Source organism: Ornithorhynchus anatinus, chromosome Y5, assembly GCF_004115215.2.
Source record: "Ornithorhynchus anatinus isolate Pmale09 chromosome Y5, mOrnAna1.pri.v4, whole genome shotgun sequence".
Classification (NCBI taxonomy): Eukaryota; Metazoa; Chordata; class Mammalia; order Monotremata; family Ornithorhynchidae; genus Ornithorhynchus; species Ornithorhynchus anatinus.
In genome coordinates this window covers 510,736-529,516 of record NC_053179.1, presented here as the reverse complement: position 1 = coordinate 529,516, position 18,781 = coordinate 510,736, and the positions used below count along the sequence as shown (strand labels likewise).

The 18,781-nt window shown below is 42.9% G+C and overlaps 1 protein-coding gene across 1 annotated transcript in view; it reads right to left on the bottom strand.

Moving 5' to 3' along the window:
• Window positions 1–11,114: 11,114 nt before the first annotated feature.
• LOC114808753 (guanine nucleotide-binding protein subunit alpha-11-like) overlaps window positions 11,115–18,781 on the bottom strand; it is a 99,631-nt gene continuing 91,964 nt past the window's right edge. The window contains exon 7 of the mRNA XM_029056587.2: window positions 11,115–11,474. Coding sequence (XP_028912420.1) covers window positions 11,284–11,474 — 191 coding nt within the window. The 3' untranslated portion in view covers window positions 11,115–11,283. The remainder of the gene's footprint in view (window positions 11,475–18,781) is intronic.

The following is an 18,781-nucleotide window of genomic DNA, read 5'->3' as shown; positions in this document are numbered from 1 at the left end:
CCACCATCTCTTTCCCCTAATGACTGGGTCACATACTTCATCAACAAAATTGAAACCATAATTGTAATCTGCCTAAAATCTCCTCTGCACCTCTCCAATCCCTCCCTTCTCCTCCACCTTCTTCGACTTGATTTATATTCCCTGCAGTAATTCATGAAGAGATCTGTTGCCTCCTCTAAACCTACATCCTCCACCTGCTTCTGACCCCATCCCTTCATATCTTTTTAAATCCTGCACCCTCTACCTTCTTCCCTCCTTGATTGCCATCTTCAACTGACTTGCCTAAGGTCACACAGCAGACAAGTGGTAGAGCCAGCTAGAAGCCAGTTCCTTCTTTCTCCCAGGTCTGTGCTCTATTCACTAGGCCAAGCTACTTCTTGTGAAGGGAGTGGAAGCCTTGGAAGGGATCAAGGCAAGATTTGGAGGAGAATAAATGGAGATAATGGTATTAACAAGTCTCTCTTAGGAAATTTTGAGAGGAATGGTAGAAGAGAGATGAGGTAAAAACTGCTTTCCCGCAGCTTCTTCCTTACTCCTTTCAAACATGTAACCTCTAGCCAAAAAAAACAAACAATGCACACGTGTACACACACACACACAGTACACACACACACACACAGAGTCTTTCTTCAGTAAGTGCCAGAAGCACTTACTTGCTTACTTGCCAGAAGCAAGCTCCTTTTATGATAATATTAATTTCTCAATCCTCATGGTCACCTTCTTATTCTCAATCAGGATCACCAGGGGAGAATAACAGCAGGTTACCTTTTTTTTTTTAATTAGATGCAAGGAAATCAGATTGGATATAGTCCATGTCCCATATAGGCCTCAGAGCCTTAATTCCATTTTATAGATGAAGTAAATGAGGTACAGATAAGTTACTTGTCAAAGGTCACATAGCGAGCAAGTGGCCGATTGAGATTAGAACCCAGGTCCTCTGACTCTCAAGCCCATTCTCTTTCCAGGAGGCCATGCTCCTTCTTAAATTTGCATAGAAGGTACTAGAAGAGATCCCAGAAGTTCAGCCAGTATCCCCCAATCTGACCAGGCGCTTCTGGTTTCTTTTTGTGTGTTTTAGCTCTGCCTTCTCTGCCCAGTAAAATTATTTCTCACAGCTTCTTGATGCCCATGCCCATTGCCCTTGCCAGTTGTTTCAGATATTTAACTCCTTCCTCAGGCCCCTTGTCCGACCACCTCCCCATCCCCTGTCCCCAATGGCCTGGCCAGTTACTTTATTAAGAAAATTCATACTATCATGTGTAAACTCCCTAAAATCTCCCCTGCTCCTTCTCAGTCCCTCTCCCTGCCCTTTCTTCAACTGTGCTATCTTTCCCCAAAGTATCTGTAGAAGAGTTCTCTTGCCTTTTCTCAAAATCCACTCCACTCACTACCTATGCATCTGACCCCTTTCCTTTGCCCCCTACTTTTTTCCCTCCCTAACAGCCATTTTCAACTGTTTCCATTCCAATGGCTTCTTCCCCACAGCTTTCACACAAGCCTATGTCTCCCCTATCCTAGAAAAATCCTCCCTAGACCCCACAGTTCCCTCCAGTTTTTGTCCCATCTCCATCCTGCCATTCCTCTCCAAACTTCTTGAGCAAGTTGTCTACACCCACTCTCTCAAATTCCTCTATTCCAATTCTCCCCTTGACTCCCTCAATCTAATAATAATAATACATTATAACATATAATATATAATAATATAATTACATTATTATTAATGTTATGGTATTTGTTAAACACTTACTCTGTGCCAGGCACTGTACTAAGCACTGGGATGGATGAAAGCAAATCAAGTTGGACACACTCCCTGTCTCACAGGGCTCACAGTCTTAATCCTCATTTTACAGATGAGTTAACTGAGGCCCAGAGAAATGAAGTGACTTGTCCAAGGCGCACAGCACACAAATGGCAGAACTGGGATTTGACCCCATGACCTCCTCCCAGTCCCATGCCACGATGCCATGCCGCTTCACCTTAATGCTGCTTCAATTTGCCTTCCATCCCCTTCACTCCACAGAAACCCCCCTCTCAAAGGTCAGCTATGACCATCTTCTTGCCAAATCCAGTGACCTCTACTCCATCCTAATCCTCTTTGACCTCTCAGCTGGCTTGGACACTGTAGAACACCCTTCTCTGGAAACATTATCCAACCTTGGCTTCCCTGACATTGTCCGCTCATGGTTCTCCTATCTCTCTGATCGCTTCTCAGTTCTCAATCTCCTTCGCGGGTTCCTCTGTTGCCTCCAACCCCCTATCTGTGGGGGTCCTTCAAGTTTCAGTCCTGGGTTCCCTCTATTTTTCTCCATCTAAACCTAGTCCCTCGGAGAACTCAATCACTCCCATGGCTTCAACAACCACCTCTGTGTGGTTGACACTCAAAGCTACATCTCCAGCCCTCCCTGCAGGCTCACATTTCTTCCTGCCTTTAAGATATCTCTACTTGAATGTCCTCCCGTCACCTCAAGGTGAACATGTTCAAAACAGTCTCCTTATCTTCCTACCCAAAGCCTGTCCCCCACCAGACTTCTCCATCATTTTACAAAGGACCACCTTCCTTCCTGTCTCATAATCACGTAACCTTGGTGTTATCCATAAGTCATCTCTCTCATTCAACATACGTATTAAATCCATCACTAAATCCAGTCAGTCCCATCTTCACAAAGTCATTAAAATCCTCCCTTTCCTCTCCATCCCCAAATTGCTACCATGTTAATATAATCACTTATCCTCTCCCACCCTGATCACTGTATTAGCTTCTTTGCTGACCTCCCAGTTTCCTGTCTCTTCCCATTCCAATCCATACTTCAGTGCTGCTGGATCATTTTTTTACAAAAATCACTCAGGACATATTTCCCCATTCCTCAAGAAACTCCAGTGGTTGACCAGGCACCTCATCATCAAACAAAATCTCCTCACCAATAGCTTCAAAGCACTCCAAAGCACTCCATCACCTTGCCTCTGAGAAGCAGCGTGGCTCAGTGGAAAGAGCCCAGGCTTTGGAGTCAGAGGTCATGGGTTCAAATCCCGGCTGGGCCATTTGTCAGCTGTGTGACTTTGGGCAAGTCACTTAACTTCTCGGTGCCTCAGTTCCCTCATCTGTAAAATGGGGATTAAGACTGTGAGCCCCACGTGGACAACCTGATTCCCCTGTGTCTACCCCACAGGGGTGTAACCCCGAGCGCTTAGAACAGTGCTCGGCACATAGTAAGCGCTTAACAAATACCAACATTATTATTATTATTATCTCTTCCTACCTTGAGGAGCAGAGTGGCTTAGTGGCAAGTGCACAGGCTTGGGAGTCAGAGAACATGAGTTCTAATCCCAGCTCCACCGCTTGTCTACTGTGTGACCTTGGGCAAATCACTTCCTTTCTCTGGGCCTCAGTGACCTTATCTGTAAAATGGGGATCAAAGTGAGCCCCAAATGAGACAACCCAATTACCTTGTATCAACCCCAGGGCATAGAACAGTGCCTGGCACATAGTAAGCGCTTAACAAATACCATTATTATTATAACCTTACCTTGTTACTCTCCAATTATAACCCAACTCCAACTACAAAGTGTGTACACTTTGCTCCTCTAACACTAACCTTCTCACTGTACCTCGATCTCGTCTGTCTCACCGTCAGCTCCTCGTCCACATCTTTCCACTGGCCTGAAACGCCCACCCTCCTCAAATCCAACTGATACTCTCCCCCTTCAAAGCCTTGTTGAGGGACATCTCCTCCAGGAAGTCTTCCTTGACTGAGCCCCCGAGTGGGAGCCCCCACTCCCTTCTGTGCCACCCTAATTCCTTTTGTTCCTCCTGACTCACAGCTCCACAGCACTTATGTACATATCTTTAATTCATTTATATTAATGTCTGTCTCCCCTTCTAGGCTATAAGGTCATTGTGAGCTGGGAATGTGTCTGTTTATTTTTATATTGTACTCTCCCAAGTGCTCTGTTCAGGCTAAGTGCTCAATGTATAAAGTTGAATTGCAGGAAAGAATCGTAGCCTGGGGAATAGGTATCCTGACATGTGCCATTTCATTGGTACTGTAGTATAAGGGACCCATACTACAAGAACAGCTTTGGGTTCAGATTTAAGTGATATTCATCTTGGGGAAAAAAAAATTCTTAAAACCATTAACCAAGAGTGCTAGATTAATTTAGGGGCAGTTCCCTCATGCAGAGGCTAAAATTTCCTTCGCTCTCAAAGATAGAAATAATGGTGGCATATATTAAACACTTAATATATGCCAAACACTGCCCTAGCACTGGGGTAGTTACAGTACAATTAGCTTGAGTACAGTCCCTGTTCCAAATGAGTGTACGGTCTAAAGGGAGGGAGAAAAGTTATTAAATCTCCATTTTTTAAAAGTGAGGAAATGGAAGAACAGAGAAGTTACGTGATTTACCCAAGTCACACAGCAGGCAAGTTAGGGAGCCGGGGCTAGAACTCAGTTTTCCTGATTCCATGTGCTGTGTTCTTTCTACACGCTCTAAATCTAAATCCCTAAACAATGTTACACAGGGCACAGAGGGAAATAAGTGAATGGCCTAACAGATTTGCAGAAAATTCTGAAGTACCCAAAGGGATTTTTATATTCAGGATTTAGCCAAAAGGAAGGCATTAGAGATCTTGTTGAGCAGAGTCTCAGTATAGTGGGAATATAAAATTATAGGGGGTTAAAAGAATGGAATGGAACTGAGAGCAAATCATTTGTAGTCTCTTCAAGTAGTCTGGAAAGGAATTGAAGCAAGGAGGGTTTGAAGGTGTTGAGGATTTTTTTTCGATAAGGGAGATGTGATAACATTTGGAAACAAAGGGATGGGCCTAGAGGAACGGACGGAGAATGGGAACAAATATTTTTAAGGGATGGGAGATGGGACTGGGAAATAAATATATTTCCATAACCTGGATCTATGAATTTTAATTAAATCCATGGCTTTGCTTAATTTTTCCTCTGTGGAACCATGTCCTATTAAAATTTGATCTGTACTCTAAGGGGATAACAAGCTGTAATACTGAGCTTAATCTGGCTATCTGATTATCAGCAAAGTAGTTTACTCTGTAATATTCACTCAGACAAGGACCTTCCTCTTCCGTTGACCCTAATGGAAAGGATGGAGAAGCAGTGTGGCTTAGTGGAAAGAGCACAGGCCTGGGAGTCAGAGGTTGTGGGGTGTAATCCCAGCTCCACTCTTTATTAGCTGTGTGAATTTGGGCAAGTCACTTAACTTCTCTGTGCCTCAGTTACCTCATCTGTAAAATGGGGATTATTAACTCATTCAGTAATATTTATTGAGCGCTTACGATGTGCAGAGCACCGTCCTAAGCACTTGGAATGTACAATTCGGCACAGATAGAGACAATCTCTGCCCAATGATGGGCTCGCAGTCCAATCAGAGGAGACAGACAAAAACAAGACAACATAATCATGATAAATAGAAACAAGGGGATGTACACCTCATTAACAAAATAAATAGGGTAATAAAAATATATAAATGAGCACAGTGCTGAGGGGAGGGGAAAGGAGGGGGGAGGAGCAGAGGGAAAGGGGGTTTAGCTGAGGGGAGGTGAAGGGGGAAATGGGGAGGGAGCAGAGGGCGAAGGAGCAGAGAGGGAGCAGAGAGGAAAGGGGTAGCTCACTTTGGGAAGGCCTCTTGGAGGAGGTGAGCTCTCAGTAGGGCTTTGAAGAGGGGAGGAAATTAGTGGCGGAGGTGAGGAGGGAAGGCATTCCAGGACAGCGGGAGGATGTGGGCCAGAGGTCGATGGAGGGATAGGCGTGAACGGGGGATGGTGAGGAGATGAGTGGCAGAGCAATGGAGTGTGCTGGGTGGAGCAGAAAGAGAGAAGGGAGGATAGGTAGGAACGGGCAAGGTGATGGACAGCCTGGAAGCCCAGAGTGAGGAATTTTTGTTTCATGTGGAGGTTGGTAAGCAACCAATGGAGGTTTTTAAGGAGGGGAGTGACATGCCCAGAGCATTTCTGAAGGAAAATGATCCGGGCAGTGGAATGAAGAATAGACTGGAGTGGGGAGAGACAGGAGGAAGGGGGATCAGAGAGAAGGCTGACACAATAATCCAGTCGGGATATTATGAGAGCTTGTACCAGTACAATAGCGGTTTGGATGGAGAGGAAACGGCAGATCTTGGCGATATTGTAAAGGTGAGACCGGCAGGCATTGGTGATGGATTAGATGTTTGGGGTGAAAGAGAGAACTGAGTCAAGGATGACACCAAGGTTGCGGGCTTGAGAGACAGAAGGATGGTCGTGCCATCCACAGTGACAGGGAAGTCAGGAAGAGGACAGGGTTTGGGAGGAAAGATAAGGAGCTCTGTTTTGGAGTTTTAGGTGGCAGGCAGACATCCAGGTGGAGACATCCTGGAGGCAGGAGGCCATATGAGCCTGAAGGGAGAGGGAGAGAACAGGGGAGGAGATGTAGATTTCTGTGTCATCTGCATAGAGATGATAGTTGAAGCTATGGGAGCAAATGAGTTCACCATGATTATGGGTGTTAGCCTCTGTGAGACAACCTGATTACCTTGTATCCCCCCACAGTGCTTAGAACAGTGTTTTGCACATAGTAAGAGCTTTACAGATGCCAACATTATTATTATTATTATGTGGGACAACCTGATTACCTTGTATGTACCCGTGTTTAGAACAGTGCTTGGCAGAGTAAGCGCTTAACAAATACCATTATTATTACTATTAGAATGTCCTAGCATTTTAGGAACCATATAGATTCTGATTTGAAACTGAAAGATATAAAAGTCAATTTCCAGCAAGTAGGATTATTGGATTTAGAGTTAGTACCCAGGAAGCAGAACAAGACAGATTTCAAAAGTAGGCGAAAGCCTCAAAACATGCTGACACTGGACAATTTATTCAGAAACTTCACCTCTTTTGCCTCACCATACCCCACAACAAATACACAATAATTCATGCATTTTTGGTTGACAAAAACAAATAAAAAGTACTTTAATAGGCAGTTTAAATTACTTTGTTTAGGGATCATATAAACATGAATATGATCAAATGATTTGCCTCACATCAACACTTGTAAAGAATCACTTGCACTAAGAAGGACATTGGCATAAATACACACTTAATCAGAATGCCTAAATTCTGAATGACAAAATAGATGGTCAGATCATCGGTAATACACTCGTTAGAGAAATAAAATTTTATCAAATAATATGGGGCAGGAAGAAGAATCTTAAGCTGAAGATAAAACAAGCATCACAGAAAACAAAGAATATTCATTTCTGCAAGAAAAGAAGAGGGTGAGATATAAATTGATGGAGAATAACCAAAGAGTTATAAAAAATACACTGAAATTGCATCCAGTGGATTTTAGGTGGTGGTTTTTGCTTCAGGAGAACAAAACTGTATTGAAAACTCAGTTACCCTCCCTTTGAAGTTAGTGTCCTCACCAATTCCCACTGATTTCCCTCTGTTTGGCTAAAGGTAGTCATAGGTTCTTTTTTGAGTTTGATATATTGATGGAGAACCTGGACTTAATGACTAAGCACAGAGTAGATGGATGCTCACTATTCTGAAGTGTATGAGTGCCCGCCAATGTGAAACCAGTATAATAAGGAGAGTTTATTTATGGGATTCTCACTTTCCTTCACTAGGGTGGAATCTCCAGGGGAGTAGCTACTTCTCATACAACACTGATTGCATTCCATGGGCCTGAAAGTCAGAAGGACCTGAGTTCTAATCCTAACTCCATTAATTGTTTACTGTGTGACTTTGGGCTAGTCACTTCACTTCTCTGAGTGTCAGTTACCTCATCTGTAAAATAGGAACTAAGATTGTAAGCCTCACATGGGACATTATGTCCAACCTGAGTAACCTGTATTTATCCCAGCATTTAGTACAGTGCCTAACACATAGTAAGCGCTTAACAAATACTATTAACAACAACAACAATTGCAGATCCCCAAATGAAGGAAATATTGTACTATAATACTTTTACCACCTCTTTCACCACACATATGAATGTAAACACACGCTATGCACAACTATTTATTCTGACCCCAGACTGCTCTGTATTCTAACCAGCTCAAATTGGTTAATGAAAACATATTATGCCACAAGTGAGTGTATTTTCAATACTTCGGATGTTAACCCATATGCCTTGTTAGGCTAGACAGATTACCCTAAATTAAGCAGGTAAGAATTCTCCTCTTTAAATCTACACCTTACAGATATTTGTATGTATCCAGTTTTTCAATTGCCAAAATCATTCAATTGTGTAAAGATCAATCAGTTAGTCTCCAGTAGTCTTAATTGTTTTAAATTCTAGTTTCCATCTTGAGGTTATCAAATCAAATCCATTCTCAACAATGGCCTTAATGCCAACTAGCTGTCTTGGGAAGAATAACAGTTAGTCAAGTTCATACGCTCCCTAAGGAGCGCAGAGATGTCTTTGTTTCAAGTTTTTGGTGATGTTTCATCTTTAGGCTCCCAATGAATGTGTGGAATTTCATATACTATAAATAGATAAGCCTCAGTAGCCTTGTGTTTTTTAGTGCCATTCACACTCTTGTCTGTACCAGTCATGTTCCCCCAGGGAGTGTCCAACATGTGATTTTATCCCTTTCCTTTTCATCCCAACTGCTACCATGCTGGTCCAAGCATTTGCCATATCTTCACTACTGTATCAGCATCCACTGGCCTTCCTGCCTCCCCTTTGCAATCCATTCTTCACTCTATTGCCTGGCTCATTTTTCTAAAACATCATTCTATCTGGTTCTTCCTACTCAAAAACTTCCAAGATTGCCCTTCCATTTCCACATTAAGCAGACATTTGGGTTCTAATTCTGTCTCTGCCTGCAATGTGACCTGGGGAAGTCACTTAGCTTTTCTCTGCCTCAGTCTCATCTGTAAAATGAGATTTTTGTTGGCCCTCCTACTTAGACTGTGAGCCTCAGTCTGCTTACCGTTTATCCACCCCAGTGCTTAGTACAATGCTTGGCGTAGAGTAAAGTGCTTAACAAAAATCACAACTGTTGTTCTCTCATCTTCCAGTGCTATTTCGCTCCCTGTTGCATCACACATGCACTTACATCCCTATTCCTCAAGGAATTATGTTACTAACCCCACTGCCCTCACCAACTTAGTCCTTAGGTACATATCCTTATATTAGACTGCTTAACCTTTCATATAATGTACCTTAATGACTGTCTCCTGTGTTAGACTTTACACAGTAATTACAATCTTCTTACTCTACTGTAATGTCCAAAGTACTTAATGCTGTGCTCTGCACACAGTGAGCACTCACTATTTGTTAAAAAATATTCTTTTGGTGAAATACCAAATAGTAAAATGTAACTATTTACAACAAAATAAGGGCCCCCCATTCTAAAGTGCTTGTGAATGTTTATTCAAGTCTCCAAGCACTCAACCAGGTCATTTGGGCTCAGTGTAGCCAAATGAGAATGTTTAATCTGTTGTTTTAGCCATACTTGTTTGATCCAGGGTAGTATTGCTTATATTAGGACATTTGGAATAGCTTTTGGCATACAAACTCAATCTGGATTAAGGACACAAGGCCTCAGTTTATTTTGGCAGCTAGACTCTTGGGGAAAGAGCCCACCCCTTCATCTCTCCTTTCTAACACATTATTTCTGGACAAGCCTGTAATTTGGCAATATTTTTACGATCCCAAAATGGTGGCAAAATGGAAGATAAATCCACTACTCACACCCCTACATTAAGAATTTTTTCTATATTTGTGGTCTTTTGATTTTACTTGAGGAGATTTCCAGCCCACAATAGGCCAACTCCAAATTTTCACTACTCCTATATCTATCTTACTTTCTCTATGCATGGATTCAAAAAAATCTGATCAGAGAGGGATCATAGCCTTCTTACATATACATGAAAAACATGAGGACAAATAATATTCCCTTTTTCAGTAACCTAAAGATTCAATCAAAAAACCAGGCTGAGAAGCTTCTGGAACTCTGCACAACAATTACACTTTAGAAATGGAACCTCCACATTTGCTTTAGATAGAAGTCACCTGTAGATTATAATAATAATAATAATAATGTTGGTATCTGTTAAGCGCTTACTATGTGCATAGCACTTTTCTAAGTGCTGGGGTAGATACAGGGTATTCAGGTTGTTCCACATAAGGCTCACAATCCCATTTTACAGATGAGGTAACTGAGGCACCGAGAAGTTAAGTGACTTGCCCACAGTCACACAGCTGACAAATGGCAGAGCCAGGATTACTGAAAGCTTGTTATGGGAAGAGAATGTGTCTTCTAATTCTATTTTACTGTACAAACGCTTAGTACAGTGCTCTGCACATAGTAAGTGCTCAATAAATAAGATTGATTGATGGCAGCAATTCTCCAGATTAGAAAAGAGAGTATGCAAGCTATTTTCTAAACAAAGGGAGTTTTTTAGAAATAGTTTTAGTTTTTTAGAAATAGAAAAAGTTTTTTAGAAATAGATTCTTTCCCTAGTCACAGAAAGCTCCCAACTTTACCAGACAAAATATCAAGAAGAACATCAGTTAAAAACAAAATAAAAAAACATAATTACAGCTTGTTTGTCCACTACATTTTGAGGTTAATTTTGAGGAACACAGACTCAGAAAATGATGCTCACAGTAGCAGTTGAGTATTATATTACCTTGTGCAGGGGTTCTGTGTTCTTTCAGACTCAAAGGAGCCCAGAGAGATTGATGGGGAGAGGGAAGGTAGGAAGAATTATATAACGCTCCTCCCTGTGGGGAATAAATGACATCTGTAGACTGTCAGCTTGTTGTGGGTAGGGAAAATGTCTCCCAACGCTGCTACAGTGTGCTCTTCCCAAATGCTTAGTTCAGTGTTCTGCATACAGTAAGCTCTCAACAAATACCACTAATTGATTGATTGATTGGTTTGATCTTAGGGAAGTAAGATATAGTAAATTCCTTTTCAGGAATTAATAAAATGTGATTGAAGCAAAGTGCTTTTGGGAGTGAAAAGCAAAAGAATCCAAGTCAATCCTAGGTTAAAAAAAAAAAATCAAACCCAAAAGAAATCCTTCTTTGCCCCTGCAAAATATGTGGAGATTTAAGTGTATTCACAGATAATTACGAAATAAAAGCCTCATGGAAGAATGGAAAAAGCAACTATTTATGGATAGAATAAGAACCAGGAAACACAGAACTAGTTACTCCTCTATAAGACAATTTAAAAGAATCACATCATTTAAAATAAAGGACATTTTGTAATTATTTCCCATTTTTTAACACACTGAGGTTTCCTGAGAAATGAATGGGGTCAAACCAAGTTATATTCTTTCAGGTTGAGCTGCAGAATGGTGTCCTTGACGGCAGCAAAAACGAAACGGATGTTCTCTGTGTCTGTGGCACATGTGAAGTGAGAATAGATGATTTTATCACTGTCTGGGTTTAAATCCACAAACATCTTGAGGATGAACTCTCTGGCTGCTTGGGCATCCCTTTGAGGACCTGCAACAACAGTAAAAGAATAAGGCATTATTTCTTGTTCTGCACCATAATCTGTTTGAAAATACTAATATCACTCCAGCCTAACCTTTCTCTTCTGCAGTCTCACGTTTCCTCTTTCCTTAAGGATACCTCTACTTGGATATCCTTCCAACACCTCAAACTTAACATGTCCCAAACAGAATTCCTCATCTCTCTAACCAAACTCTGTCCTCTCTATGCCTTTCCCATCAATGTAGATAATACCGTGATCTTCCCTGTCTCACAAGCCAGTAACTTTGGCATCACCTTCAACTCATCTCTCATTCAATTTGCATGTTATGTCTGTCTCCAAATCCTGTTGATTCTACCTCCACAGCAGCCTCTAAAATCCATGATTTCCTCATCATCCAAACTGCTTTCATATTGATCCATGCACTTATCCTAACCCACTATGAATACTGAAGCCACCTTGAATATGCTATTGATGCCTGTTTTTCCTTGTTTTGTTTTGTTGTCTGTCTCCCCACTTCTAGACTGTGAGCCCGTTGTTGGGCAGGGATTGCCTCTATCTGTTGCCGAATTGTACTTTCCAAGCGCTTAGTACAATGCTCTGCACATAGTAAGCACTCAATAAATACGACTGAATGAATGAATACTTAATCAGCCACCTTGCTGACTCCTGCTTCTTGCTTCCTGTCCCTCCCATTTCCAGTCCATACTCTAGACTGTAAACTCCTTTTCGACAAGGAATGTGTGAACCAACTCTTACTGTATTGATTAAGTGCTCAATAAATTCTGCTGATTATTTGATATTCCACTCTGTTGTCTGGATCATTTTTCTAAAAATATCTCCAAATCCACATCTCCCCATTTATAAGAACTTTCAATATTTGTCCATTCATTTCCACATCAAACAGAAACTCCTTACCATTGATTTTAAGGCATTCACTTAACTTTCCCCACTCCTACCTTACCACACTGATCTCCTACTACAATTCAGCCCACATATTTCACAACTCTAATACTAACCTTTTTACTCACCGTACCTCAGTCTTGTCTTTCTTGCCTCTGAACCCTAGCCAATGTCCTCCCTTTGGATGTTTGTTTTGTTTGGTCTGTCTCCCCCTAATAGACTGTGAGCACACTGTTGGGTAGGGATTGTCTCTATCTGTTGCTGAACTGTACTTTCCAAGCACTTAGTACAGTGCTCTGCACACAGTAAATGCTCAATAAATACAAATGAATGAATTAATGAAAGAATGAATGATTGTAACTCCTTCCCACTTGGTATCCAAGAGACCACCACTCTCCCCAAAGCCCTCCTACCTGTATTGTTATTTAAATGTCTGTCTCTCTCAGTAGGCTGTAAATTCCTTGAGAGCAGGGACAGTGTCCATTGAACTGAACTCCTCTACAAACTTAGAAAACTGCTCTGTACACAGTAAACATTTAATGAATATCACTGATTCTGTTCTTCAATCTTCCTTTATAAAATGTGAGTGTAACTGCCCTGGTGATTTCCAATTGGTCCATTGTTAATTAGCCATTTCAAGAAAGAACTCTCCTGTGACCTGTGGAACAGCCACTCCACCATGGGGAAGCTTCATCATACCTGATAGTCACTGATCCTCCTCGCCATCACTGAAACTTGGATCTCCCCAATTAACATAGTCTCCCCTGCTGCCTTTTTTAGAATGGGTCTCATTTTCTCCCATTCCCCAACACTCACTGAGAAAGGAGGAGTCAGCTTCCTTTTCACTCTCAATGTCCCTTTTGCACCATTCCACCTCCCCCATCCCTCTCTTTCCCTTTCTTTGAAGCCCATATCCTCTGCCTTTACTACCTACTCCAATTATTAGTCTGAACATCTACTGCCCCCCAGGTCCCACCTCCACCTTTCTGAACTACTTTAATCCCTTTCTCATATTCCTTCTCTCATTCTCCATCCTTACACTGATCCTTGGGAACTTCAGTTTTCATATGGATGTCCCCGATAATCCTTCTACTGTCCACCTCTTCTAACTCCTTTACTCCAAAGACCTGCTCCATTCCACCTCCCACCCTCACCAATTTGGGCACAAACATGATTTTATAATCTCCAATAACTTTTCAATTTCTACTCTTAACAATTCTGAAAGTCCTCTATCTGACCATAACCTCCTCTCCTGCTCTCTTTCCCCTTCACCCACCCTGCCGCAAACCTTTCCTTTTCTTCCACAGAGACATCTGTGCTTTTGACACCCTCCAGCAGCCTTCAGCCAATCCAACCCCATTTGGACTCATACCCAAATTACTTCTCCTGGTGCACAAAATCAACATACTCAATAGCACCCTTTCCACTGAACTCCCTGTCCTCGCTGCCACCAGGCTCATACCACTAGCCCATAATCTGGGAACATCTCTATAGCACACTTCATCCGCTCATGTGCCTGAGCTGTGGAGAGCTGATGGACGAAATCCACACATCTTTCTGATCTTGTCCACCTTTAATTCATTCTTATCTTCTTCAATTCGGCCCTCTTCATTGCCCTACAACAGCACTTCTCCTTGTTATTTCTATCCCATACTCACTGCCCCTGCCAGTTGTTCCAGACATTTAACTCCTTTCTCAAACCTCCTGTCCTGCTGCCCTCTCCATAAGTGAAGCAGCATAGCACTGTGGTTAGAGGACAGGCCTGGGAGTCAGAGAGTCATGATTTCTAATCCCTGCTCTGCCACTTGTCTGTGTCACCATCCACCCTAGTGCTTAGTACAGTGCCTAGCTCATAGTAAATGTTTAACAAATGCGATAATTATTATAATTGCTGTTGTGGTGAGCAAGAGTGAATACATTTTTTAACACAAGAAACCATTTTACAAATGACAACAGAGAAGGAGGCACTTGACAAGGCACAGAACCATCTTGTCACGGGCAGAAGAAAGACTGCTGGAGGTATACAACAGATAAGCTATTCTGCAAAAACAGCCCAAGGGGTGGACATGATGAGAAGAGTAACCATTGCCCCCTGGTTTTACCTGGTAAAAGGTATGAGACATCAGGCAATCAAAGCAGCGATTTAGACCCTGCCATGCCCTCCAAAACAATCTTGAGTGGGTAAAAAGGGGAAAGAACCAGACCCCAAGCAGCAGTGGGGGCAAAGACTCCCTGAGACCCATGATGGCCACTGGGAACCACCTACGACTTGAGCCAGGACAATGTACTGCAGGCAGCTGAAGTCACTGAACTTCTCCAATAAGGGACCATTTGCATGATTGGGGAAAACAGCCAGACATGTGGGGGCTTGAGGGCTGGGAACTGGGGGTGTGTGCGTGTGTGCATGCGTGTGTGTGTGTGTATACACTCATTCAATTAGACTAAAAATTGAATACAGCTTTCTGCTGTATAAAGTGGTGGTTGGTTTTTACTTTGAATTGTCATTCAGTGCCTGATTAAGGACGGGGAGGAAGTGGGACCCTCTAGAAAAGGGCTCCACAGTTGAGGGCCTGATTAAGAGACCAGAGTTAGCATGACTGGGAGTAGACATAGGGAGAAAAACCTCCCAGAGACCAATTCATTCATTCATTCATTCAATAGTATTTATTGAGCACTTACTATGTGCAGAGCACTGTACTAAGTGCTTGGAATGAACAAGTCGGCAACAGATAGAGGCAGTCCCTGCCGTTTGACGGGCTCACAGTCTAATCGTGGGAGACAGGCAGACGAACACAGTGGCAATAAATAGATTCAAGGGGAAGAACATCTCGTAAAAACAATGGCAACTAAATAGAATCAAGGCGATGTACATTTCATTAACAAAATAAACAGGGTAATGAAAATATATACAGTTGAGCAGACGAGTACAGTGCTGTGGGGATGGGAAGGGAGGGGGGAGGAGCAGAGGAAATGGGGGGAAAAGAGGGTTTAGCTGCGGAGAGGTGAAGGGGGGGCGGTAGAGGGAGTAGAGGGAGAAGGGGAGCTCAGTCTGGGAAGGCCTCTTGGAGGAGGTGAGTTTTAAGTAGGGTTTTGAAGAGGGAAAGAGAATCAGTTTGGCGGAGGTGAGGAGGGAGGACGTTCCAGGACTGCGGGAGGACGTGACCCAGGGGTCGACGGCGGGATAGGCAAGACCGAGGGACGGTGAGGACGTGGGCGGCAGAGGAGCGGAGCGTGCGGGGTGGGTGGTAGAAAGAGAGAAGAGAGGAGAGGTAGGAAGGGGCAAGGTGATGGAAAGCCTTGAAGCCTAGAGTGAGGAGTTTTTGTTTGGAGCAGAGGTTGATAGGCAGCCACTGGAGGTGTTTAAGAAGGGGAGTGACATGCCCAGATCGTTTCTGCAGGAAGAGGAGCCGGGCAGTGGAGTGAAGAATAGACTGGAGTGGGGTGAGATAGGAGGAAGGGAGATCAGAGAGAAGGCTGACACAATAGTCTAGCCGGGATATAACAAGAGCCTGTAGCAGTAAGGTAGCCATTTGGGTGGAGAGGAAAGGGCGGATCTTGGCGATACTGTGAAAGTGAGACCGGCAGGTCTTGGTAACGGATAGGATGTGTGGGGTGAACCAGAGAGACTTGTCAAAGATGACACCGAGACTGCGGGCCTGAGAGACGGGAAGGACGGTCGTGCCATCAACGGTGATAGGAAAGTCTGGGAGAGGACCGGGCTTGGGAGGGAACTTAAGGGGTTGAGTGCCTAAGAAAGGGGGAAGCAGGTCCCTAATCACGGGCTCACAGACTGAGTGCCTGACCAAGTGGAGACTTGGAAATGGAGGCCGATGTGGGAGGGTCATCTTCAGACCTAGTCTCACAAAGTTGGGTGCTTGGTATCAGGGGATGGAATCCCAGTGATAGGCTCATAAACTGAGCACCAGTCAAAAATCGACTTTGAAGTGGAGGCTGATGAGGGAGTAGAATCCTCAGAGACAGGCTCATGACAATTATTATTTCCCCTAATGACCAGGCAGTGTACTTCATCAACAAAATCAAAACTATAAGGGATGATCTACCTAAAATCTCCCCTGCTCCTCTATGATCCCATCTTCTTCCTCCACCCTCTTTGACTCACCCAATGTTCCCTGCAACAACTCAAGATGATATTCCTCATCACCCCTCTAAATCTACCCCCTCCACCTGTGATTTTGACCCCATCTCTTCATTATCTTTATATCCTCACCCTCTCGTCTTCCCTCATTGACTGTGATCTTAAACTGTTCACTCCAACTTCTTTACTACACTTTGAACATGCTTACATATCCCCTATCCTAAAAAAACAACCTAGGCTCCTTCCCATAATCACCCCATCTCCCTCTTGCCAGTTCTCTCCAAACGTCTTGAAAGAGTTGATTGCACCCACTGTTTCCACTTCCTATCCAATTTTCTCCTATATACCCTCCAATCTTGCTTCCACCCACCTCTCTATAAATAAACAGCTCTCTTTATGGTAACCAATGATCTACTTCTCACCAAATCTGAACTCTACTTCATCTTAATCCTCCTACACCTCTCAGCCACCTCTGACACTGTAGAACAAACCTTTCTCTTTGAAACTTTATTCAACTTTGGATTTGTTGACACTATTCTCTCTTGGTTCTCATCCTAACTCTGACCCCTCCTTTTCAGTTTCTCTTCCTGGCTCCTCCTCTGCCTTCCACTCTCTGACAGTTGGGCCTCCTCAAAGCTCAGTTCTAGGTCCCTTTCTATTCTCCCCTCCCCTCCCCACTCCCACTCCCCTGGAGAACACATTTCACCCCTATGGCTTCAATTACCATCTCTATGCTGACGATTCCCAAATCTACATCTTCAGCCCTGACCTCCCTTATTTCCTGAAAGCTCACATTTCCTTCTGCCTTCAAGACATAACTACTTGGATTTGCTGCCGATACTTCAAAATAAGCATGCCCAAAAGTGAACTCTTTATCTTTACATCCAAGCCCTGTCCTCCCCATGTCTTTAACCATGACTATGGACAACACCACTATCCATTCTACCTCACAAACCCATAATCTGGGCATTTTCTCAATTTCTCTCTCTCATTCCACTGTCACATTCAATCTGTCACCCAATTATTTCAATTCCACCTTCACAGCACTGTTAAAATCCACTTTTTCCTCTCTATACAAATTGCCACGAGTTTGTATACCAGTTACAGTTGTACAGTTACAGTGCCTGGTACTGTTCAAAGCTTTTGGGTACATACTACCTAATCAGGTTATATAAAATCCATGTTTTACATGGGGCTCACACACTTAATACCCATTTTACAAAAGGGTAACTGAGGCACAGAGAAGCAAAGTGATTTGTCTAGGGTCACACAGCAGACAGTGACACAGCTAGGATTAGGTCCCAGGTTCTTCTGATTCTCAGGCCCATGTATATCCACTAGGCCACAGTGGATGTACTCTCTATGTACACTTATGCAGATTACCTCAATTCCCTTTTATTTCCCTATCTGAAATTTATTTTAATGTCTGTCTCCCCTTCTAGACTGTACACTCCCTATGGGCTAGGAATGCGTCTAACAACTCTTTCATATTATATTCTCCCAAACATTTAGTCGAGTACTTGGCATACAACATTGTATGCTACCAATTAGTTGTTGGATTGGCTGATTTTTTTTTAATGTGACGATCAAACAATGCAAAATTTTATAGTGTTTACTAAAACAGACAATGAGAAGCTGCATGGCTTAGTGGAAAGAGCACAGGTTTGGGAGTCAGAGGTCATGGGTTCTAATCCCAGCTCTGCCAATTGTCAGCTGGGTGACTTTGGGTCAGTCACTTAACTTTTTGTGCCTCAGTTACCTCATCTGTAAAATGGGGACAACCTGATTACCAAGTGGGACATCCTGATTACCTTATATCTACCCCAGCGCTTAGAACACTGCATGGCACATGGTGTTTAACAAATATCATCATTATTATTATGGAGAAAATATTATTTCCTGCCTTTTAAATATTGTACTATAACTGAAAAAAATTGTTGAACCTCACTAAGGATGGGAGATAAATTCTGCCAATCCAAATCTCAGGCAAAGAATTGAGACAACCAGAGTTTCAATCTTGCGAATAAGTGGGAAAGACTTGGGCAAAATGCAAGACCACTTCATAAAAATGCCCTTCTCTGTCCATTCAGGAAGTTTATATGTTTAGTCCTCAATGTCAATTCAGATCCCTGAATATTGATGAATTTAATATACGCATGACAGCACCTCCACCAGTTGAGACAGCAGCATAGCTCAGTGGAAAGAGCATGGGCTTGGGAATCAGAGGTCTTGGGTTCTAATCTCGACTCCGCCACTTGTCTGCTGTTTGACCTTGGGCAAGTCACTCCGAGCCCCACGTGGGACAACCTGGTTACCTTG